This window comes from Apis dorsata, unplaced genomic scaffold (genome assembly GCF_000469605.1).
Source record: "Apis dorsata unplaced genomic scaffold, Apis dorsata 1.3 scaffold_269, whole genome shotgun sequence".
NCBI lineage: Eukaryota > Metazoa > Arthropoda > Insecta > Hymenoptera > Apidae > Apis > Apis dorsata.
Genome location: NW_006263547.1, coordinates 903,448 through 928,928, shown reverse-complemented (window position 1 = coordinate 928,928; position 25,481 = coordinate 903,448). Strand labels below are relative to the sequence as shown.

Sequence of the window (25,481 nt, the reverse complement as noted above, 5' to 3'; positions counted from 1 at the left end):
TATATATATTTGAATATTTGAATATTTTTTAAATTTATTATGTTCTTTTTCCTAAAAATAAAACACGATTTTATATATAAAAAATTTAAAAAATTAATTTTGAATCTAAATTTATTATTTAAACAATTCATATAATAATATTCAATTAATTTTTTTTAATTATTTTCATTACAGTTTTATTCATATATTTTATTTATATTTATTATTATAAATTTAAAAAAATTTAGACATTCCTTTTAATAATTTGAATGTATAGGAATTTTATAGTAACTTAGCGATGAGTCATAATACATATCAGTGCCAAAAGAAATATGGCAGTAGTATATGATTAATGCAGAGTGCTGTTAATTCTGCTTAAAGTATATGGTGTTTATTATATTTTTAAAAGTGTGATTATAATTTAAATTTGAATTAGATTTATTTACAAAATGAGTTTCTTTAGTAAAGTATTTGGTGGTAAAAAAGAACCGGCGCCTTTGTCAACAGCCGATGCAATACAAAAATTACGGGAAACGGAGGATATGTTGATAAAAAAACAAGATTTCCTTGAAAATAAAATAGAAATTGAAATTCAAACTGCTAAGAAACATGGAACAAAAAATAAAAGAGGTATCTATGACTAATTTTTTTTATTTAGCAATCATTTATATCAACAATCGACAATTTTCAATGATTAAAATAGTTTGTCATTATGACGTTTCTTTGTTCCGTATTCAATGTTCATTTATGCGTATTATATACTATAATTATTAATATTTTAAAATGTTTTAAAAAATACTTCATTTACAAATTTATTAAATTAAAAAATTTATATTGAATTATAAATTATAATATTATTATAAGTTGTTTATTCTGAGTGATTTTAACTTTAGTGATATATTAGAATGAATACAACAAAGAAACATGCTTTACAGCTGCAATTCAAGCCCTTAAAAGAAAGAAACGTTATGAAAAACAATTGCAACAAATTGATGGTACACTCACTACAATTGAAAGTCAAAGAGAAGCACTTGAATGTGCGAATACTAATACTGCTGTACTTACGACAATGAAAAATGCAGCAGATGCATTAAAATCTGTTCATCAACATATGTAAGAATTAATATTCAATCTTATAATAATGTTAATTAATTGATTAATTGATTAAAATTAAATAAATAATTTATTAAAATTTTCTTTATTAAAAATATTTATTAAAATTATTCTTTAGGGATGTTGATCAAGTACATGATATGATGGATGATATAGCTGAACAACAAGATGTAGCAAGAGAAATTTCTGATGCAATCTCTAATCCTGTAGCATTTGGACAAGATGTAGATGAAGAAGAATTAGAAAAAGAATTAGAAGAACTTGAACAAGAACAACTAGATAAAGAATTACTTGGTATTGAACCTACTGATGAATTACCAAATGTTCCAGCTACTGCTATTCCAACTGCCCCAACTAGGACTCGCACAAGTAAAAATTTCAATGTATATGTATATATATTATAATAATTTTTAAACTAAAATATTGTTTATATTTATAGAAGCTAAACCTGAAGAGGATGAAGATTTAAAAGAACTAGAAGCATGGGCATCATAAGATGGTATTAAAATATTTGTAAAAATAAATTTGTAAGAAACTAATAGTTAAAATTAAGTATCTACAATTGAAAATCAGAACAGTGTACGTCAATACATTTTTCGGATTCATACAATTATCCTAATATTAGTAACAGTATTTTTTATGCACTGTTAAAAATATTAATTAAAATAATAATTAAATTTTCATAATAAGTTTTTTTGTTTTTTAGATATAAAAATTTTCTTATAAGAAAGCTTAAAATGTTATAACAATATATTTTATTGTTGCAGTAAAAAATTAATTATATCAGATAAATTTATAATTTGCATATATAATTATAATTGCTATAGATTGTATACATGTAATTAAAAATATGTAATGAAAAATACAAACTTATTATAAATTTTATATACTGAAAATTAAGTTATAAGATATATAATTGCTTTTTAATATTTGAATATTATTTTAATGTATATATGTATAACATATTTTGAAATATGGCATTATTTAAATTGTATGGCTTTTTAAACTTGTATAAATGTATCTGTCATAAATAAATTCATTCAAATGTATACTGTAATATACTGTATAATGTAATCAAGTGAAACAAATATAGTTACATATTTTTAAATCAAAAAATCATTATAATTTTTTTGCAATATTTTAAAAACATTATAAAATAATAATTATAAAATTATAAATAACTATATTTTTTTTTATGATATTGAATTAATATATTAATAGCTTTCATAAATATAAATAAGAATTTAAATAAAATAATTTAAAGAATGACGGATGCATTAAAATGCAATATATATTTCATAATTTGAATAATTTTATAAATATAGATATAGTTATATTTTACTTTATAGATATACTTAAATTTATAAAAAAAACAGTCTTTGAAAACTTAAAAATTTATTTTCTTTTATTTTAATTCATAATTCAATGATTAAAATTTCAATTAAATAAAAAATTATTATCAAAGAATTTCATTCTCATATGCTATAATGGGTGTAGGAATATATTTTTTGTTTAATTTATTATTTAGCGTCGGTATGGGTAATGGATGAATGTGTGGTTTAACAGGAAATCTAGTTCCAGCAATATCAATTTCGTAACTTTTGGATTCCATTATAAAGTCTGTTATAACAATATTTGCATTAGTTTGTACATATCTTGATTTAAGAACATTGATAAAACCAAGACAGATATGTTTTTCAGTAGCAAAACCATATCTATAAAATTAGATTATTAATCAATTATTATTATTAATTAAAAAAAATATAATAATTACAAATATATATTTTATTTTTAATTATATATAATATTTACCCAGCTGATGTAACAGTTCCTACAAATTCATTATTTTGATAAATTGGTTTACCACCCCATGGCCATACATTCTTATTAATATTTAATTCATTAACAATAAATAATACTAATCGTTTTGATACACCTTGTTCTTTTTGATGTTGTAAAGAAAATTTGCCAGTAAAATAAATAAAATAAATAAAATCTTTCTGTTATAAATTGTTAATTAATGAAATATTTTGCCTTTTAATAATAAAAATATATAAATAAATTTTATGTATTTACATCTAATTTTACACTGTATCCATTTCCAGTTTCATATGGTGTAACAAAAGATGTCAATTCTTCAGCCCAAAATGGAATAAATCTTTCTATCCTCATAAAACATTGTGTGAGTACACCTACATCTCGTGCTCCATAATCTTTACCTACTTCCATTAATTTAGAATATACATGAAGTGCATATTCTGATGGTATATATAAACAATAACCTGATTCACCAGTGTGTGTAAATGACATTACCATTACATCAGAAGCATAGGCTACATTTATATTCTGTTAATTATATGAAATTAATATTTATACATATATATAAATCTACCTAATGTTAATGAAATAATTAGTAAAAACAAATGAAAATATTTACTTTATAAGTAAAGGGAGAAAGATAAATATCAGAATTAGATAATTCTGAAAGCAATCCTGCTGCTTTAGGTCCTACTAAATTAATAACAGTATATTTTGAAGTTACATCATTAAGACCTACTGAATGATCAGCTGGTAAATGTCTATAATAAACAAATAATTTATATATAATTTTATTTAAATTATATTATTAATTACATTATGATTTCTATTATTTTTTTATCTGGACATCCATTGATAAATACATATTTGTTGCGATGTAGGTGAAACCATAAAATAACTATTTTCAGCTTGTCTTACTAAAATACAATCATTTTCATATCTTCCTTTTTCATTTTGCATTCCTGTATGTACTATACTACCAACTGGTATGTTTGTATCATTAGAACATAATTGTTGAAGATATTTTACAACTTCATTATGACTAGACTACAAAAATACAATTATAATAAATAATGAAATATATTTTATAAATAATATAACATAATTTAAATATATACTTTAATTTCGATTTTTGAAAATGAACTCATATCTATTATTCCCACTCCTTCTTTACATGCTAAAAATTCTTTTTTCATAAAGTCAAAAAATTGAAGTTTATAAAAACTTCCTGGTGGCATAATTGGTTTATTTTGCCCTTCTGTTAATAAAATAATTATTTTTTTATTTGTGAATTTAAACTAAATAAATATTACTAAATGAAATATGAAAATTAATTTCTCACTTCTATAAGTTGAATTAAAATAAAGGGGACATTCATAAGCCACTTTGACACCGAAAATTGCACCTCTTTCTTCAAGAACAGAATATAATGGCGAACAACGCAATTTTCAGGCATATTTATATTCACATTGATGAGCATACAAAATTGCATAATTTCTTCCAACAATTTCTTTTGTTCTTTGTTGTAAATATTGTTTACTGCTATGTAAATTTAAAAATCGTTGTACACTAAAAGGAAGTAATTCTTGTGTAGATTCACAATTTATTAAACATTCAGCAACTTCTTTACCTATTCCTCCTGCTCCTAAGATAGTAAGAAAAAAATTTTAGTAATTGAAAGATCTAAAAAATTTAAAAAGTGTTTAAAAATTTGCTATATTTTACCTTGCAATGAATTTCCATTCATGTCAACAGCAACAAAATAATTTTTTGCTTTTGGACTTTCTCCTAATATCCATCTACCATCTGGTGTAAAATTATCTGGATAGTTATATACTTTTGGTTGTATATTTTTTAAAAATGGCAATCTATGTACTATTTTATCCCATAAAGGTTTCCAGTGTGAAATATCAATTGTAAGGTGATTTTTCCAATTTTTTATAGGTACAATACCATTCTCAAATGCAGGTTTTGATTCTGGTTCAAACCAACCAATTAATAAATCTCCTATAAATTTATAAATCTAATTATTTATTATAAATATTGTACACATTTGTACAAATTAAATAAGATATATTAATATCTTAAATACCTTGCCATTCTCTTATATATGAATATGAATCATAATTTTGTATACATGGTAGAGCTATATTAGAAGAAAAAGGAGAAGCAATTGCATAAAAATGTTCAGCAGGATATGCTGGAATTTTAACTGGTAGATTGCATTTTAATCCTAATTCTCGTGCCCACTAAATTTCAAAAATAAGAAAGAATTTGTCTAAAAAATAAGATTAAAGTTATTTTATATTTTTTATTAAAATTTGATTTTTATATTACCATTCCTGCACAATTAATAAAGTATTCATAAGATATTACTCCATATTGAGTTTTATGGTTTCATTTTCAGTATAAATTTCTTCTATATGACAATTTTCAATATATTTTGCTCCTCCAATTTTTGCTAATTTAGCTAAAACATTAACAAACTGCATTAGAATTGGCTACTGCATCTTCAGAAACTCAAATTGCTCCTTCAATATCTTCAATATGTAAATATGGATATAATTGTTTTAATTGTTCTCTTTCTAAAATCTATATATTTTTATTCATTAAAAGTTTTTAAATTCTAATTTTAAAATTATATATGTAAATTTTACAATACTTCACAATGTAAACCTGTGGGTATATTATAAGCCATTCTTCTTTTTAAAACTATCATTTTATCTTTGGTTTGAGCTAAATATATACTTCCACATTGTTTTAAACCTATATCATATCCCATTTCTTGTAATTGTTGATATAATTTAATACTATAAGAAATTAAATTTCTATGTGATATTGGTTTAAAAAGACCAAGTGTACCAGAGCCAAAATGAGAAGTTCCACTTCCAATTCTATGGCATGAAATATTTTAATTAGTAGATATTATAATAAATAATTTTTAAGTAAAATAATTAGAATATTAATAATTTTTCAAAACAAAATTATTCATATATATAATTTAATTATATAAAATATATAATATGATAAATAAAGAAATCTATAGCATTATTTTAAGATATTTATATTTATTTATTAATTACTTCATTTCATATAAATAAATTATACTTATTTTGTTCCAGAATGAGTATATCATTCCATCCATTAATAACAAGATGATAAGCAACTGAATTAGCCACAATTTCTGCACCTGCTATAATAATTTGTGATTGCGAACGTAATATTGTTGTATGAAATGGAAATTGTTGTGATGTATGAGAATCATGATTAAATTTTCTATTTTTATTTTTATCGATTTGATTAGATTTAAATGTTTCATTTTTATAGGTTATATTATTTAAATAATTTCTATAAGTTTTTAAAACTATTTTTTGCAAAGTTGTAATGTGAAAATATTTTGAACTCGCGTGTTGCAGCATTAAATAATATGAAAAATAATAACTATGATTTTTATTTACTTTTCTAAATAAATTGTAGAAATTAGAATTCTAAAATATGTTGATTATCCGGATGTTCTCTTAATATTAAAGTTTTTAATAAGAATAATGATTTTGTTAATTAATCTAAATTATCACTTAAAAATAAAAATTAAGAAATTTTATATATTTTAATATTTTATAATTATTAAGAATATTGAAGAAAATAGAAATTATTTTTCGTATTAGTTATTTTTTCATTATTTTAATATAAATAATATTTTAATATAATTGCAAGATTGATTTGTTTGAAATTATTTAATTTAAAATATTATTGAATTTAATTTTGGATAAATTTAAATATTTAATATAATTATAAATGCGCGCTAAAACTTTTTTAATCGATAAATCGAAATATTTAAATTTCGATAGATTTCGATTCTCAAATCTCTTCGATAAAGTGATCATTCAAAATGGGAACGATGTTAGATCTTCGGTTTTTATTAATATCGTTTTTATCATAAATTCAAGCGTTTCTAATTGTTATTTGTATACTTTTACTAATTATTTTTATTAGGAATAATTATTACTACAAAATTCTTTATAATGTGGTTCATACTTTTCGCAATCTGCATCTTTAAAATAACGTGTATTTTTATCTTCATTATCTATTGCGTTGTCACTTTTCTTCTGGTTATGGTAAGAATTTTTTTCTTTTATTGTAATCGACAATACTTTATGTTAACCAATAATGTTGTTTATGACAAAGTATAACGCTCAAACAGAAGAATTGAAAAAATGTGTAAGTTTAATAATATAATTTTTTCTTTTTTATAATATTTTGATTTATGTATTCTACAATATGTAAATTATACATTACGTTTCTTAGATTGTACCTCAAGATACAATTGTGGAAGAAGAATTCCCAATCGAAGTCAGTTAAAAAAATTATTTTTAATTAAAATTTATTATTAAAAAATTATACTGATATATACATATGTATTAATGTATTATATTGTATATTTTTCTTAACCATAGTTATCGATTTTTTTTATATTTTCGATTTCTACAAATGATGACATGTTGATTATTTCAGAGTCGCGATAGCGTAGATGATAAATTGGAAATATTAACGGAAAAACTTACGGAGAAAGAACATGTGGTAAGAAATTAATTTGTTTTTTTATACACATCTTTTATTAAGTTTTTCTAAAAGAAATATAATTAGTTTTGCTATGCACATAGTTACAAAAATCGCAATGTGAAATAAAAGATGCAGAAAAAGTATTGACTGATTTGGAAAATAAAACATCTTCTTGTCGAGATCGATATCGCTCGTTAATGATTGATTTGAAAAAAGATATTCGGAAGACTGAAGATGAGGTTGGCGTAATAATATAATATAATATAATATAATGTAATTATTGAAAAAAAAGAAATAAAAGAAATTATAATATTATGATTATATTTGATAGGTAAGAATGTTACAAAATCAAATTTCAAGTTTATCAATTCGACGAGAAGCTCTTCGAAGTGAAGTATTAAAGGTAATGCTTTGATTGCTTTAAAGTTGACGATACATATAAAATATAAAAAATAATTCATAATATAATTACAGCAACAAGAAGACTATCAAAAAATGCTGAATAGTTTCTCTAAAGAATTGGAGAATAAAAAAATATTATTCTGTACGTTATTATAAAGTTTCCTATTTTGTTTAAAATTTGCTTTTTATTATTTTAATTAATTTTTTAAATGTTTGTAGCTTCGAGTATTGAGAAATCAAGACATCCTCGTGTGAGTTATTTCATTTTACCATAAAAAATTTTATCGTCTTCTTGTATGCATAATAATTAATTTTTTATTAAATGTTCACAGTATTGTTTTTCATATTAAAGAAAGAAAATTAGAACAAATAATTAAGAAGACATTATCAAATACTATTTTATCGAACATCGATTTAATATCGAATAGTTGTCAGAATAGTTGTTTTTGATTGAGTTGTAATGTTTATTTATTATTCACAATATGTACATTTGAGTAAACGATTCATATGAAAGTTTTTTACTTTCAAATGCATGGTAAAAATTAATATTGAAGCAAAAATTTAATTCGAGTTTTATGAATTTCGATTATTCATATAAATTATTTCTTATATAGAAAGCAAAAAACAAAAGCAAAAACAAAGTGCAAAATATTATTTTTATTGACTAATAATCAATTAATAACTAATAATCAATTAGTAATTTATCAAAATAATAATTTCAATTAATATTTGTAAATCTAAATATCTTGAAAATGATTTTTTCTTAAGACAAAACAGGTTAGTATAAAATATGAAGTTTATCATTTAATCTTTAAATATTGCATGATATCAAATGTAAATGGTAAAAAAATAATACAATATTTAAAAATAATAGAATTTTCGCATACAAAATCAGAAAAAAAGAATAAAAAAAAAATACTCTATGAGATCTTATTTTTGAAATGTATTAATTTGTAGGAGATTAAAAATAAAAATAAGTAAGGAATAACTAGATAATATATTTTTTTCATTCAAAATATTTTTTTCATCTTAAAAATGAAAAGAGTTTAAATTATATATTTTGAGTGCCTTTTTTTTCATAGAATTGTACATTCATGCGAACATATTAAAACAAATAGAGATTTTAAGGCACTTGCTCCTTTTCCGATGTATAACGTAATAGTTTTTTCGAAATTTTCTTTGTGAGCATAGAGAGTTCCTTAAGAAATTATAATAAACATAAAAGGAACACTATCTTTTATGGAAAGAATACTATAAAATGTTCGTTGAGCTTATTAAGTGCACGCGAAAGGAACCTTGCTGTTTATTCTTTTAATTTTTTCTAATTTTTTCTGCTTTTTTCACACGTCTCATTATATTATCTCATGGGACACTTTTTTTAATATAAAACAAAACTATTTATACATACTTCTTGAAAATCATACAAGAAGTTTGAGATTTCTCGACATATTTTTAGTTTGTCTTCTATTGAATGCAATAGAATACATTCAAAGCGAACATCAGCACAATTTGTTACTCATAAAATTCATTAAAATTTGTTATAGAGATTTGTCCATTCTGCAAATTATTATGATAATTAAAAATTATTGAAAAAAATTGAAATATATTTTCAAAAATAAAAATTACCATTTCTTTATAATTCTGTATGATGTGATGGAAATTTTTTCAGAACTGCATGGTAAAGATTGTAAAATGCATAAAAACTAACACTCAAGATGACGATCAATGCCGAACCAAATATCCAAGATAAAAAATGACCATCTATGATATCCGAGGTCTCTTTTCTCTTTCTTGCGCTAATCTCGCCCAGGGTGGTGCCTTTTCGCTCTTCCATCAGTCTTTTCATGTTCGCTAATTTCTCACGCAGTTCATCCACTGATTCAGCGATATCTTCGATTGAATCGCCTCCAGGTAGATCTACAACTTGGACGAATAAAGTGTAATTCCAAGAAATAGAGATGTTTAAAAGCATCATTTAAATGTAAAACAAAAAAGTGTTTTGGAAAATAAAAACTTTCCATTTTGAATATATTTTGAAAAAAAAAGATTATTGATAATTAAAAAAAAATGCATTTTTTTTATTATTCATTAAAAATAATATTTAAAAAGATACTTAGAATTTAAAAAATTGAAATTTTTAAATTTATAATAAACTACTTTTTTCTTTTAACAAAAAAATATAGAGATCTTTTAACATTTTATTAGGAGTGATGTAAGTTCTATTTTTGAAAGATATTTTGAATTGAAGTTATGACTACTTACCCGTAGCTTCTGGCGTACAAGTGTGTGTTACTGTTTTCATGATGCTTGCCTCTATCTCTTTTAATTGTATAACTTGGTCCAGCATTCGACACGAAGGTCGGTATTGATTATCCAGCATCCTACTCTGTAGCGCAGTCTCCATCTTCTGGAAAATTAAGCCTCTCCGATTTTTTCTTTTTAAGTCGATCAAAATTATCATATTAAGTTACAATCAATCTTACTTAAAAAATAAATGCTTCTATAAATTTTAAAATTCATTAGAAATTAAATTTTAAAATATAACGATCTTTTTTAGCAATACATTTTTTTATTTATTAAAAAATAGATTCAAGTATTAAAAATAAAAAATTTTGGTTTAAATGCCCTGTACATTTCGATATTTATAATATATATTTATAGATTGATTTAAATAAATGTCTAAGGACTTTTTAGACTTTTTAATATTTACTATTTTTTAATATTTTAATAATTAAATAGAATCTATTTAATAATAATAAATTATATATATTTGAAATTCAAGAAATTAATTTAATTGTCCCGCGCTTCTATAAAATTCTGAAATTGTAGCGCTACAAGTGATCATCGATCTCGTCGCAGTTTGCAAACACGGCTAAAGAAAGTCGTACGACATTCGGGCGGAGTCGGACGCACCTTCGGGGACGAAGGTTGACGTCACGGTGCAAAATGGCCGCCGGTATCGGAAATGGAGTAGCATAGAGGCTGGGCGGTAGGAACGAACTGTAGGTGTGTCAGTACTCGGCTTTTCCGCGATAATGCCATCGAAATGCCGATTGTTGCACGCTGACTTGCGCCTCGTGTATAACTTGTACGTACGATCGGAATCATTCCGTTGGCCGAGTTTTCGATGGTGATAATAAATTGTGAAATAGTCGGCGAGGCAAAATAAGCGGTGTTCCGAACTCCCCTCGGTATATATCTTCCCTGAAATTTTTTCTGTTCATAATTTACTTGTGTTACAAACATTCAATAGATAGGATGAAATCTTGTCTAAATAAAATCGAAGTGAAAAGTAAACGGTGGCCTGTCCAGTGATCATTCTTATATTATTCACGGATATTTCACGAATGTCAGACTCATCTGCCCGGCTCCAGAAGAGTGCATTGTGAATATTATCTTTGTGTCGATTATTTCAATTGAATATTAGTTTATGTTTCTGATAAAAAGTGAAATGAAAAATGAAGAATATGTGCGTATGATCAATGTATAATCCAAGAGTGCGTAATATAGTGTATGTTCACTGATCCTATTTGTGATCTGTCAAAACTGACTTAGCTATCTAACAATCGCATATATATTTATAGTGAAACTATTTGTATATTGAGTATCAAATCTTCCTCTTATTACGAATTGATTAATTTTTTTTAAGGAAAATATTCTCGTTGCCTATGACTGTGTCTTAACTGCGTATGATCCTTCACAACGACACATCGATTGATTCCCTTCCGTAAACAATATTTAATAGCTGCTAAGAATGTATTGTCCAATGCTGAAAACGAGATATGAATTTGAATCATAGTGAGAAAGTGACCGAGCAAGTAATGTTGAACTTGGAACTGTTAAGAGATTATTCAAGCAATGTTTCTGCCAATAAGTATCAGTTAACCAAACATAAAAAAAGAACGATCTCCATTCTTCACAGAGTAAAAATTATGAGAAGCTAAACTTCAGGATTTTAGTATTTCTTCTGGTTAAGCAGTATACTTTTTAAAGAAGATAACATTATCAAAATTTCGGCGCGTAGATATTGTTAGAATTATTAAAAGTGTGACTGAAAGAAAAAAAAATTACAAATTTTTAAGAAGAATTAGAAAATTTCAAAACAAATAAATCAAAGACAGAAAGGAAGAGAGAGAAAACACATCCAAACAATGAAACTGATTAAGAAAATGATTAATTAAAAAGTTCGAGACAAATTAAAAGGTACATATATATATATATATACATATCGAAAGCGATAGGTGGCTTTCGTTGTCACTGGCGCGCACGCGAGTGTCCATATTATATCCGTCGCGCGTGTTTGTTTCTCATTTTGTTTCTTATTTCTTATTTGCGTGTATATTTAAAGTGAAGTTTCAGTGTGCTGGAGGGTGAAAAAATAGTAGGATACACAAAATGTGGAATATGATGTGTGACGTGATGCCGACTATTGCGGAGGACAGCATTAGCCAACGAAGTTCGCAATATTCCGGTGAAGATGCGAACTTCGAGCAATTGATGGTATCAATGCTTGACGAAAGAGACAAACTGGTGGAATCATTACGCGAAAACCAGGAACGGTTGCAGGAAACGGAAGCACGTTTGCAGGAGGTCGAGAAAGAACGGGATTCATTGAATCGTCAATTGAACGCTAATATTCCTCAGGTATATCTTAATAGTTTAAAATATAGTTGATTCTTAAATATATAATATATTATATATAGTATATTATATATAGTATAATTATTATATTCATATTATTTATTTATTGATTAAGTGATTGAGATCCATGACATAAGATAATTCTTTATAATTTTTTAATATACAGTGAAATTATTAAAAATTTTTATAGCAAGTAAATAATAATATTCATGATATAATTCATTTATGATTTATGGATTATATGTATAATAAAGAATAATGAATTAATTTAAAATAACTATAACTGATTGGTCCGATTTTTTTCAAGAAATTTAAAAAGATTTAAATTTTTTTTTTTTAAAGAGATTTATACATAACTGAATATATTGCATTATTTAAGGATTAACTATATTTATTTTTTTATTTGTAATGCTAATCGATTTATATCTTAACATTTTAATTATTTCTAAAAAGAATTAAATTGATTGATAAATTATTAATTGTAGTTAGTATTTGATCTATTTATTTATTTATTTATTCTATATATAAGGTATGCCAGAATAAATGATTGAAACGTGTCATGAATCGAAAAAATCGTGCTATATTAATATAAAATATTATATATAATTATAACAAAAATGATTAAAGATCTGATTTATATTTCGTTTACAATTTTGTATAAAGAGTTTTAGATTATGTGATGCAATTTTATTTTTTAATATTATAATTACTATTTCAAGGTAAATTGAATTTCATTTTATTTTGATAAAGACAATTTTATTATTTGAAACAACGATATTTATCATTATCATCTTTATTATTAATTTATTATTATATCATGTGATTTCTTGATCTTAACATGTATACAAGCATTTATTACCCGTTTCCATTTCTTCGTTCTATTGCTCAACCTAGATAAAGAATAATTTAATGATGTCATAAAAGAAGGCAGATTATAAATGCACGTGGGTGATTACATGTTAAAATTCATGTATAATTTTTTATGATATTTTAAGTGTATCAATTAATAAAATTATGATTTGAATCGTATATTAATAAAACTGTTTTTTTTTAGCAAATATATAATGATTGAAGCAATTTTGATATTATATATAATATCAATGATATATATAAAACAGGTTATTTGGTTTAATTTCAATAGAGTTGAATCAGCATATTGAATTTGTTACTTGATTAAGGGGAAGTATAGATCAATATTTGTATCTGAAGATAAAGTCAAATTTTTTTTATCATAAAAATTATTTAGAAAAATTATTTATTCCATTAGTCAAGATTTAATTCGTTCATTTAATATATTCCTTCACAAATCTTTTTAATAAACTTAACAATAATATATTTTCTATTATGAAATATTTATAAGAGCGTATTGGTATTTTTCTAATTGCATGAAAGCGATCATAGATCTGTAATTATCGAAGGTTTTATATAAAGATTAGAAACGTTTAACAATTAACACGTTATAGGAAGATAGAAAAAAAAAGATAGATAGAATAGATTAGAATTTAAATAAAATTTTATTTATTTAAATACTTATAATAAACTTTATTTAAATAAAGTTTTATTTTATTATTGTTATCTTGAAACTATAGAAATTGAATTTGAATTATTCATTAAATTTTGAATTTTTAACTATAATTACAGAAATTTTGATTAAGTTAAAATTATTTAGAATATGATTAAGGGATTGTATATAATTTTTTTTAATTTTCTATATTTCATCATACGTTGTTATGTAAATAACAATTCATTTTCTTTTTTGAAGTATTCCAAGTATAAATCATATATTAAAAATCAAAGCATTGCACTTTATTTTTTTAATATAAGAATATTTTTATTATGATAGAATTTTCATATAGTGAAACATAATACTATAATTATTTAGTTTATTAATTCAAAGTTATTTATTATATCAGTATATATCTACATATAATTTATTTCGATTTACGATTATAAATGAAGGTAATATATGAAGATAATTTTAATTATTTCGTATGAATTGATTCTTATATCTATTATCGAAATTTTTTTTCTCACAAAAGAATAACTATTAGTTATTGCACTTAATTGCACATAACATTCATCTATAGAGTATATGTATGTATATAAAATATATATATTACATTGAAAAATGAGATATTAGATTAAGTCGACTAAAATCAAATTAAATTGTTGATATAATATAATTTTAATTATGTAAAATAACAAAATTTTTTATAATGTTATATATTCAAACTTATTTATTTTTATTATTACTTAACTTAACTTTACTATTTTTACAGAAAAGTAAAAAATAAAATGACTTTTAATTGAAAAAATTGAAAAAATACCAAAATAAATATTCTGGATATTAAATATTAAATAAAGATATCAATCAGATAATCAAAAATATTGATTATTTGAAAATAAAAATCTAAAAATTATGCATAAGAAAAAGAAAAATGAATTAATCATTTAAATAAAAGACTAACACATGGGAATTTCGTATTTCTTAGAAACTGATTAAGAACTCAATATTATGCAGTTACTGATTGCAATATTAATTTATCGTATGATTTTTTCCTTGACTACATACATAGGAATTGTCCATTTCTTTCTGCATAGCTTAAAAAAATTAGAAAAAAGTTCGAATAATTGATATTCTTAAAGCTGAATTCTATGAATGTTTCTTTATATATAATAATATAATTTTGCTATTTATCAGTAAATTATTAAAATAGATATAATAATTTTAATAATTTCCCTGTATTTGTTATTTTTCATTTCTTCCTTATGAGATGTTTCTTGTTATAATTTATTTTTTTTTATGATTCTAACGAAAAATTTGTAAATAGTCGTTTTATTGATAATTTGTCAAAGAATTATTTTTCTATAATCAAATATAAAATTTGATGCATATCTGAAGAAGCAATGTTATCTATTTTGTAGTCCAATTCCTAGCTGTATATGCACGTAACGGTAAACCGCCGGAAATGCACATAGATCTCGATATAAAGTCGTAGGTAGTATATATAAGTGCTTGCAATATTGTCTTATTTACCTATTTCTCTCATAAAATCTTTTCTATATTTGTGGAATAAATTTAAAAATAAAAATCTTGTCATATTAGCTTCTTTTTAAATGAAATATAATATAGGATGATATAATATAATTATATAATATAATTATATAATATAGAAAATATAATAATAATATAGGAAATTGAAAATTCTGTTATGATATAGCGATTTTGCAAGCAATTTTATTATAATAAATATATTTGTCGAAGTTATAATATTAAATAAGAAAAATAAAAAAAAAAATGTAGATTTTCCAAGCATGCATCCAGAAGAAAATTTCTTGACAATTATTTATCGAATTTTTACTGCGGATGAAACGTGACAACTTTCTGCAGAGTTTGGCAAGATCCAATAAAAATCTGTATAAGCTGTATTGACTTCGACAGCGCATTATCTTGCCAGAGGTAGCTTTGAAAATATACTGACTTTATCATTTAATTTAATCTTTATTCGTTGAATGTCATTTATATTTTATAATATTATTGTATTTCTTTTTTTATTATAATATCAAAATTTTATCATATATATTTTAATCAATATTTAAAAATCAGAAGTTTGACTATTAATTTTATATTAAATATAATAGAATAGAATATAAAATATGAAATATCGTAGAAAGAGGAATTATAGTATTTTCTAGGCGCTTGATGATAATGATATAAAGAATTCTTATCATTGCTAACTTTTCCGTATCTCGATAAGTGCTCATTGAAGTGATAATGTTGCATAGAAAATTCTATACAATATGGAGCATGCCGAAATTTTTTCATATTAATCATATATTTTCTAATATCGTGATATTTTAATCCATAATTTATTAAGCCATTGATAAATAATATGATTTTTGTCCATGATAATCCAATCCAAAATTTGATTTCAATATCGTATGATAATATTCAAATATTGATTTTTAGAAATTATTATTGAAGATATTATTCATCAAAACTTTTGCATGAAATGTGATTCACAATTATACATTTTCATATCATCGAATATTGAAAAATTGTATTTTAGATAGGCCGTGTTTTTCAATATTTTTTTATTCTAATTTTAGATTTTTTTATTCTAATTTTAGAAGAAAATCAGAATTCAATTTTAAATTTAAGATAAATTTAAAATATATTAAAAGATTTGTTTCTGGAAAAATATTTGATCACAGAGATCACACTTTTTTAATCTCGTTTATTTTATTTTTTTTTTTTTTTCTTTCTTGAAAAATCATCGTATGGAGAGTCTAATATGAGAATATAATACATAAGGAGAAGAAATACAATGTGGAGCATCGATATATCCATGAAATAAGGGAGAAACCGACAGCCATATCGATCCATCCGTCGCCCGATTGGCTTTTATGTACACGCCGACATGTTATACGGGGTGCCTCTAATAAATCGTATAATTGAAAATCAATTTTACTGATAAATAAACAAAAATAGAAACAAATCATTTTTTGGAAAATTTAATTGATAAAAGTGAAACTACATTGTACTTTTTTATTGCGGTGATCTTCATACGTAGAGAAAAAACATCATTTATTTATTACATATATCATATAATAAAAAGAAAATTTGCTGATTACTTAAATTTTTATTAATAAAATTTTAATTTTAATTTTAATTTTAGATTGAAAAAAAGGAAAAAGTTACAGAATTTTTTCTCAATTGAATTAAAAAATGCAGAGATTTTTGACAAATTTATGATGATTTTATTATATTTGCATGTATCGAATTCGATATTGTCGAGTCTTCTGAAAATCTTTTCGTATTTTTTCATGGCAGAATTTCGTTTCCTGCACGACCCAATGGCACGTATTCCTGAGACAAAGGGCAAAAATGAAATGAGAACGGATAATAAATGAGAGCTGGAGAAAAAAACGAACCTACGATGACCTACTTTCGTTATAGTTTCATTAACTATTCTCATTTACAAATAAATTTGTGAGAGAAAGAAGAAAAAGAAAAAAAGAAGGAAATGGAAAGAAGCGACTTCGATTACAAATGACATTAAATTAGTGTTTGCGGGCGTGTACCAGAAGAATAATAGGGTTACTAGTGATTATAATGAAATCTCGTCTAAGCTAACGGGTCATAGTTCAGCGAGGTCTCTCAGAGTTTGTAATTAATTGCGATTAGCAATGAAACAGCAAAACGGTGCCGATAAATTAACAATGCCATCGGTGCAAAACCAGTAGCAATGGATTAATTTTGATCATTGCAATTTATTGAGATTATCAGATATATTGATGTAATAATAATATCAAATATATGATGTAATAAGATCGAATTTGATCATTGAAATAATGCTGATAATTTGTAACTTGTGATGTTTAAGATTAATAATATTAATTCAGTTATATAGAACTAAATCATTTCATTTTTAAGTTTTTATTAGGTTTGTTGATTTATTTTTATTTTCTTAATAATACTTATAATTGAATAATAATAGAAAATTTTTTTTTCTTTTCATGTTAAAGTTTTTTTTTTAAATTTGTCATATTTTTAATAGGTTAAAGTATAATATATTTTTATTAGAATACCTGATCTATTTTAATTAGCGTTTAATTTCTTTTTAGATGAAGTTCTATAAATAAGGATAAAATGTAGAAGAAAATACGTGAAAGGTGAAATCGATCAGGAGATCGATAAAAAAATGAATTATTTTCTACAGGAGGGAATCTGAGTTATTCTTGAGATGGATCGAAGTTTCGTTTAATTTTTGAATGATATAAGGTACATAAAAATAAAGAATTCTCTTTTCATAATGGGAAATTGTTCCTTGTGTATTGCAATTGCGGTCAGTCACTTGTCTCGTCATTAATTTCACATTATTACTTCAATGTGCAATGTATCGAGTGCACGTTCGAACAGATTATCGATTCTTTCGTCGTATATGGCAAATGACATTGAAACATACATATATACTTAGAAATATAGTAGTAAATATCTTGAAAATATATTTTATTTTTTTTCATATATTATTTTTCGTTGATTTTATATTAATTAGTTCTATATTATTTCATTAATTGATTTACAAATTTCATAAACGAATATAATATATATATCAAATAGTTAAATTTAATTAAATTTCATTTAAAATAAAAAAATATATTTATATTTTATATATAAAATTTTATCATCAAGGAATAAAAAAGATTCTTTTTAATATTTATTAGGAATTATTAATAATATATATATAAATGCTCATCACTCTTTAAATACATATGTCATTTTAATTTAGATCACTGTAGACGAACAATTTTAATACTAATTTCAGTTAATTCAGACTCTTAATGTAAATCAAACAGATTGAATTAAATTGAACTTTTAATATCTTTAATATCTACATCTCCTCTTCTTCTTTTTTAAGTTGAAAATACTGCAAAATAATATTGTTATAGTATTCTTATGAAACTTAAATTGTAAATAATTTTTTTTATTTTGTTTTCAAAAAGCAATTATTTTTTTATATCGATTAAATCGATTAAATGAGGACGATCAGTGTAATGATTGAAAACCTACATTAGCTACATTGGTTTTCCCTTCTTCTTTTTCATCGTCGAATTGAAAGGTGTTGAGTATCAGGTTGTTAAGTGGTAGCTAACAACTCGAATTCTTCAGTATCGTCGCTTCGAGTTGATTAGCAAGAGAAAATCGAACACCTCCACCAACAAACCTCGTAAAACATGTTTGCTAATTGATTCGCATGTATTTCAGACCTTTCTTAACTAAGAGATCTGGCTTTGAACCTAAATTTCTCTCTCTGCTATTTTAAATAAACAGAATATTTTCTTTTCCTTAATCTTTAAAAAATTATTTGTGAAATTTTTTTATTTTATTTTAAAAGTTGCTAAAAAAATTATTTAAAATAATTGAATTCAATATATAATTCATAATATAATTCAATATTTAAATAGGATATGATTTATTATTTCAAATAAAATCATATTTTAATTTTATATATTCTATTTTAATATATTCGTTTTATTATAAGATAGATTTTACATTTGTTGGCGGTGCATTGCGTTCTACTCATATGGAGATTGGGCGTGGATATCGTGATGTAATGTGTCCGGGAGTTACAAGTTACCTCAGAGCAATTGGAGTACGAAGGGCAGAGTCACTCGAGCGGCTCATATTACGTGATTTTTCTATCCTTCTATCCTTCCGTGATTTTCTTACCAATTCTTTTTTTCCTCTTAGGTTTTTAAACTGCATCGAAATACACGAATATCTTCTTTATGGTGATCGATGATCTCCTCTTCTATTCCGAAAATCAGCCTGATGTATCGAAGAAAATTCGTTATAGTTGAATGTATGGTATTAATTTATTATTATTTATTTTATTTTATCTTATATTTTAATATACTTTTAATTAATTTTAATAGGAAGAGAAAAATAAGAATTGAACAATTAAAGAAACAAAGATATGATCAAATTTTTTATATTTTGTTTGAATAATGAAGCCAGTTGTTTAATCCAAAATAAAAGAGTAATTAACGGATATTTCTTTTTTTATATTAAGATTATGATGATTTTTAAAAATCAATAAACAGAATGATAAGATCAATATCAATACTCATTTAAGGAACAATTATGAACAAAGGGTTAATCGAATCTTCAACCTATACAATCTTGAACGGGATTGCATTATCATCAGTGTCCACAAATCAGTGCCAGTTTTGTCGGAATATTACAGCATTATTTGGAACGATCCTGGTGGAACATTGTCCGGAAGAAAGGGTTCGCTGCCAAGCATGCTTGGAGCGATCTCGAAGCTGCGGCAACGCGACATAAAGACCGTTTCATTTGTAATACTGCGGAAAGTTTCGTCCTGTCTAGCACAGAAAAGGCTAGAGAGAAGCCTAAGGTAGAAACTTTCGAGGGTGGAACCTTTTTTCTCTGTCTTTTTTTTTTTTTTCATTTTCTTCTTGTTCCTTTTTTCTCTCTCTTTGTACTTACTCCTATACTTATGCTCATGCACATGCACATAGATATGTACACTCCACGATTGAGCGAAGAAAAAACTGACCCGCTCGTACTTTCGGCGCGTAATGCTGGCCAGGAGGTTGCAAAAAACTGCAGGCGCGTGCAGCGGAAGTTAGGGTGCAAAAGGGAGTAAAGAAAGAGAGAGAACGGAGAACGTAGAGGCGAAAAAGGCGATTAGGCCGTCTCGACTCTCCGCTGAGAAAAAATTCAGGGGTGAAATAGTTTTGCGATTTCTGGGAATTCTCATTCTCTTTTGGAGTTACTGCTTTTTTTTATTCGTTTCTTTGTATTTTTTATTGATTTCTGAGAAATATTGCTGAGTGGAAATCATTATTCTGTTAAATTATATTACATAAAAAAATTGAAAGCTATGTGAATTGATATTATGAAATATATAATAATTCGATGATTAAAAACTAAATTAAAAAATCAATTATATATAATTTATTTAGTTATGTATATAGATATATATAAATATGTATAGAATAATAGATATATACAAATAATACAGTAAATTCAAAATAATTTCTTGCTTTTTTCGAATATCATCTATTATGTAATTAATTATGTAAATTAAAAATTATTCATCATTATCTTTATCTTGCACATATATAAAAATCAGTCCTCTTCGAAATAGTAGAAAGCTTCAAAAGAGTCTCCCGGGAAGTTTATTGATTCCTAGCCGAATAGGGCTGATTATTTGGTCCCAGAAGGCAGGTAGAAATCGGTATAGACGAAGATCCGGTTAGAAAATCGGCGAAAGGATGAAGAACGAAGCGATGATATCGAGATAGGCGCGGTATAGAGAGAGGTAGCACGGAAGAGTTTGGGGTAAAAATTTCTAGGACGAGGCGAACGGGTGCAATGCACCGGTGTACGCGATATACGCTCGACGATCAATAGCCACCCCACCTTACTGGGCCGGCGGCGCATGAATGAACCTCGCCTTTTACACACTACTCGGTAGTAGTAGCTCTCTCTACTCGCGCGCGCCGCCAGCGAGCTGCAACGCTGCCGCCTTCGGCCGTGTACAGCGGTTTTCAATGCCCCTCTGATCGCTCTAGCTGAATTTAGATGAAATTTAATCAACTAGGTGATTAACATGAATCTTATATTTGATAAATTGATAACGATTAATCTTTTATTAATGATTTTTCTTTTGTAGTTACAGATTTTAAAATTGTGTATTACGTTTTGGAATAATGAATGAAGATAAAAGTAGAAGATATACGTGGATGGAATAGAATAAAGAATTTCGTATTTAATTTGGATGAAGTTTAGTCAATATTAAAATTCATTAAGAAACAAGAATATATCATTAGCATTATCATTTTAATTTTTAAAATTTATATAAATTTGATTATTTCGTGTTCAATATAGAATAGTTTCAAGCGCACAAAGAATGGAAAGAATGAAAATTGGTCCCGATACAGAATTGGATGGAGTCGACATTCATAGGAAATTCTTAATACATACTATGAACAAAATGTGACCCAATTTTTCAGATTCCCAATAATCGGTGCCACATAGCCGACCTATCTTCTTTTTTATTGGATTCATCACTTGGTTTTTCTTTAACACTTGATTTTTTTTTTTATTCTTTCATTTATTTTTTCAATATTTCGTTCTACGGTATAGTAATTTTCAAATAATAAAAAATTTTTAATATTCTTTTATTTTTTATGTTTCTTAAATTGGCTATTATGATTATTAATGCATTCTTTTCAGGTATATATATTGAGAACCATCTATCTTGCAAGATACGATATATAGTACATTAACTTAATATTTACCTATCACAACTTTGATTATACGATTAATGTGCAAGTTAAATTCATCACATTCGATTGTAAGAACTTGAAGATTCTTCTCGAGAAACATTTAAAAGTTATAATTAATATGCAATTTTCCATTTTTTATTTTCTACTTAAAAATTCTATGATGTTCTTCATCGATGAAGAACTTTGAAGTTCAATTTTTTATGATATGATTTAAACATAATATATTAAAATTAAAATATTAGGATCTATATTTTGCAAATGGATCTGAAAGATAGTAATCTAATCAAAAATATAAACAATGTCAGATTGAATGGCATTTTGTTATATAAGTAATTACATTTTATTTTATTTCTTTGGATTTTCTTGTACTAATTAACCCTTTTGTATAAACCAATAGAATTAATATTCTGTGTCACTGAGTCGGAGAAGTTCAAGCTATTGATTTCCCTTCACATTCCTCGAATCTGTCTGTGTATTGGCATTGACGATTCGTATGATATCTGTTTCTCCATTACCTCCTCGTAATTACATCCCTTCAGGGACGAATATTTTAAACTTAGGAATGAAAGGATTAATTTTTAACTTGTAATATTTCTCATCATCTAATATTTTCGTGTATTATTCACATCTTTTCTATATTTATATATTTCTTTGAATTCTCTATCTTTAAAGAGATAGTTAATGTTACAAATTTCTATAGATAAATTCAAGATATATTATCTGGAAGTTGGATGAAGGAACTTCGTATTTGCACAGTGACCAAGTCAAACAGTAAACATCTGGTACATATTATGCTTCTCTGGAAACTGTTCGTTGTAAGTTCTCCAGCAAATAGAACTATATTTTATGAAAAACACTGATACACTCACGAAGAAACATTAGAAAATCGCAAACGAGAAGAAGAATCTTTCATTATTCATCACTGTGTCTTATGAGCATAAGTAATTATTAATTATTTAATTATTTATATATAAAAAGTTATTATATGTATAGCTTAAAAATCGATTCTCTTAACAAAAATTTACAAAGAAAATTAAGAAAATAAAAATTTACAAATAAAGACAAATACAATTATAATCGATCATTAATCGCAATAAAATTAGCGATTAAATTATTGATACTTATTTTACGAAAAAATTAACTTTCAAAACAATTTTGATACAGAATCAAAAGATCTTTGAGAAACAAGGGATCTATATCAAACATCTACATCCAGAATGTTTTTTATAATTAAAATTTTCAAATTTATAAAACGTTCAATAGTCCAAACAAATGTATCATCTTTATATTAGTTAAAAATCGCGATTTTGCCAGATATCACGACTTATTTCATTTCTATCTGTCACGTTTAATTAACAAGGGATATAAGATTGGTATTTGTGATCTGCTGTCGTAATGTCCTCCAGATGAGATACGTGGGTAAATACTTTCCTTTTCGTAGGTGTTATTAAATAAACCATTGCTGTTGTCGATCATTTTAATATATATTGAATATTATTTTTCACTATATTTTCTGTACATTTCTAATTATTCTAAAAAAAAAGAAAAGAAATTGTCATCTTATGTTCAAGAATTTTGTAGTGCAATTATTTAATTTTCATTATAACTTATACATAATTTATAAATCAAAACGTTGTGGATTTGTAGAAATTTAAAAAAAAATTTTTAATTTTTAATATTATTCTAAAGTTTTTTTGGGATTAAATTTTAAATTTCCATAATCATGATGATTAAATTGATGTAAATTTTTAAAATGATTGATAATAGTAAAAATGTTTATTAAGATATTTATTATAATTAAGATATTTTCTTTTAGTTTTTATATCATATTAACTATATATAAATATATATATATTTCAAGTTTTATATTAGTTTTTATAATTTTAAATTGTATATATAATAAGTATTTGTAATTTTATTTAATTTTTATATTAATTAAATTTTAGAATATTTTCAAATATATAAATTTTAAAAATCTATAATTGGAAAAAGAATCGGTTGTGTGTAATGATCGATTGAGGGAGGATATAGATCGTAACTTTGCTTCACGTGAACGTATTTTAAATTCGCGTATGAATGAAGCCATTCGCGTGCAGTGATGATTCAGATGGGGCCAACGTGTAAGAGTGTATTTCACCCCTTCTCATCACACCCTCTTCACATTTCTTTTTCTTTCTGAATCACTTTTATCCGACTATTTGTTTTCACTCGTTTACTAAAACATGTTGCTTTCTTTTTACCTTTTTATCTTTCTGTAATCCATAAAAAATTTTTGGTAAAAATTATTAAATTCAATTTATATATATTTCTCTTTCAAATTTTTCAGCTCTACACAATCTTGTTATAGAATATTAAATAAATATTTATGCTGCTTTTGCTTTTTATTTCTAGACATTAAAAAGACAAATGAACATTGACGATAAATATTTATATATAATATTTTTCTTATCTTCAAGACATAATAATCTATTAATAAAGATTGGATTATTATATAAAAGTAATTGAAAATAAAATGATGGAATACTGTAAAATTATGAAAGAAGATTTCTTTATCTTGAAACACGAGATTATTATCAACTCACGTAATCAAGTGACGTCGATCATTATTATGCAGGTATTGCGCATTACATGTTTCCAGCTCATATCATTAAAATAGTAGTACGATGTTAGACAGAGAAATTCCTCTACTGTACTAAATACCTCGTTTTCGAGAAAATAACATAATGTTTCTTCACAGATGATTCTTTTTTCTTTGTTGTTTTTCATTTCTATCTATGATCATGTTAATTATATTTAATTAGTCATTTTGAAGTGAAATTTATATATAATTAGAAAAGTTAATATTTCTAAATGATATTTATTTTTGTATTCCATAGAATAATATTTAATGAACAATATTTTTAAATGACAACATAAAAATATCTTTGTGATAAACAAATAAAAATGATATATAAAAATGAATTGAAATAACACTATGAATATTATTTCAAAATATAATTTAAAAAATATTCAACTAATAATAATAATTTTGACAACAATGATTAATGAAATTAAAGAGAATAATGAATTAAGAATGATATTTATTATAATTAATGAATACAGAGTAATGATTAATATACATTTTATTAATTATATTTTTATTACAC

General features: G+C 24.4%; 4 protein-coding genes, 1 long non-coding RNA gene and 1 pseudogene across 20 annotated transcripts in view; 4 read left to right on the top strand and 2 right to left on the bottom strand.

The window, feature by feature from the left end:
• Positions 1–246: 246 nt before the first annotated feature.
• Positions 247–6,201, top strand: LOC102676330 (charged multivesicular body protein 4b). 2 transcript variants are annotated; one of them, XR_004150653.1, is made up of 6 exons: positions 429–609; positions 915–1,092; positions 1,211–1,461; positions 1,532–1,591; positions 3,198–3,272; positions 6,033–6,201. XR_004150653.1 is itself a non-coding variant. In XM_006616698.2 (4 exons), exons 1-4 carry the CDS (start codon positions 429–431, stop codon positions 1,585–1,587), a joined length of 666 nt encoding a protein of 221 aa, XP_006616761.1. In that variant the 5' UTR covers positions 247–428; the 3' UTR covers positions 1,588–1,781. The 2 variants fall into 2 exon arrangements, 1 of the variants encoding a protein (XP_006616761.1); XM_006616698.2 differs by lacking the exons at positions 3,198–3,272; positions 6,033–6,201 and having other exon boundaries at positions 247–609; positions 1,532–1,781.
• LOC102681083 lies at positions 2,513–6,412 on the bottom strand (annotated as a pseudogene).
• A 272-nt stretch (positions 6,413–6,684) lies between these two features.
• LOC102676650 lies at positions 6,685–8,431 on the top strand. 3 transcript variants are annotated; one of them, XM_031510941.1, is made up of 9 exons: positions 6,685–7,025; positions 7,096–7,128; positions 7,216–7,260; positions 7,423–7,488; positions 7,572–7,709; positions 7,802–7,873; positions 7,945–8,014; positions 8,092–8,123; positions 8,205–8,223. In XM_031510941.1, exons 1-9 carry the CDS (start codon positions 6,933–6,935, stop codon positions 8,220–8,222), a joined length of 567 nt encoding a protein of 188 aa, XP_031366801.1. In that variant the 5' UTR covers positions 6,685–6,932; the 3' UTR covers position 8,223. The 3 variants fall into 3 exon arrangements, with proteins under 3 accessions (XP_031366801.1, XP_006616763.1, XP_006616764.1); XM_006616700.2 differs by having other exon boundaries at positions 6,686–7,025; positions 8,092–8,431; XM_006616701.2 differs by lacking the exons at positions 7,096–7,128; positions 7,216–7,260 and having other exon boundaries at positions 6,688–7,025; positions 8,092–8,430.
• Positions 8,432–8,900: 469 nt separating this feature from the next.
• On the bottom strand, positions 8,901–10,877 carry LOC102676864. Of its 3 annotated transcripts, XM_031510945.1 has the most exons (4): positions 10,786–10,877; positions 10,135–10,279; positions 9,499–9,795; positions 8,931–9,429 (listed from the first exon to the last, which is right to left on the bottom strand). In XM_031510945.1, the coding sequence occupies exons 2-3, from the start codon at positions 10,274–10,276 to the stop codon at positions 9,506–9,508; spliced, it is 432 nt and encodes a 143-aa protein (XP_031366805.1). In that variant the 5' UTR covers positions 10,277–10,279; positions 10,786–10,877; the 3' UTR covers positions 8,931–9,429; positions 9,499–9,505. The 3 variants fall into 3 exon arrangements, with proteins under 3 accessions (XP_031366802.1, XP_031366803.1, XP_031366805.1); XM_031510942.1 differs by lacking the exon at positions 10,786–10,877 and having other exon boundaries at positions 8,901–9,429; positions 10,135–10,312; XM_031510943.1 differs by lacking the exon at positions 10,786–10,877 and having other exon boundaries at positions 8,901–9,429; positions 9,499–9,789; positions 10,135–10,301.
• A 790-nt stretch (positions 10,878–11,667) lies between these two features.
• The window catches only part of LOC102677110 (liprin-alpha-1), a 31,905-nt gene continuing 18,091 nt past the window's right edge, over positions 11,668–25,481 (top strand). For 9 of the 11 annotated variants that reach the window (XM_031510937.1, XM_031510931.1, XM_031510930.1 and 6 more), the window contains exon 1: positions 12,205–12,516. In XM_031510937.1, the coding sequence (XP_031366797.1) occupies positions 12,268–12,516 (249 nt within the window). In that variant the 5' untranslated portion in view covers positions 12,205–12,267. Of the gene's footprint in view, positions 12,076–12,204; positions 12,517–23,010; positions 23,151–25,481 lie in introns of those variants that run through there. The other 2 variants (XM_031510926.1, XM_031510936.1) reach the window with 2 other exon arrangements.
• On the top strand, positions 18,040–20,906 carry LOC116185747. The gene is made up of 3 exons (XR_004150654.1): positions 18,040–18,362; positions 19,769–19,885; positions 19,954–20,906. It is a non-coding gene; the product is annotated as an uncharacterized LOC116185747 (long non-coding RNA).

Coding starts and splice junctions, on each gene's coding strand:
- LOC102676330 (XM_006616698.2), top strand. CDS start 429: ATGAGTTTCTTTAGTAAAGTATTTGGTGGTAAAAAAGAACCGGCGCCT. Junction 610..914: donor TGGAACAAAAAATAAAAGAG/GTATCTATGACT, acceptor CATGCTTTACAG/CTGCAATTCAAGCCCTTAAA. Junction 1,462..1,531: donor CCCAACTAGGACTCGCACAA/GTAAAAATTTCA, acceptor TTATATTTATAG/AAGCTAAACCTGAAGAGGAT.
- LOC102676650 (XM_006616700.2), top strand. CDS start 6,933: ATGTGGTTCATACTTTTCGCAATCTGCATCTTTAAAATAACGTGTATT. Junction 7,026..7,095: donor TCACTTTTCTTCTGGTTATG/GTAAGAATTTTT, acceptor TTTATGACAAAG/TATAACGCTCAAACAGAAGA. Junction 7,874..7,944: donor TTCGAAGTGAAGTATTAAAG/GTAATGCTTTGA, acceptor ATATAATTACAG/CAACAAGAAGACTATCAAAA.
- LOC102676864 (XM_031510945.1), bottom strand. CDS start 10,276: ATGGAGACTGCGCTACAGAGTAGGATGCTGGATAATCAATACCGACCT. Junction 9,796..10,134: donor TTGTACGCCAGAAGCTACGG/GTAAGTAGTCAT, acceptor TATTCGTCCAAG/TTGTAGATCTACCTGGAGGC.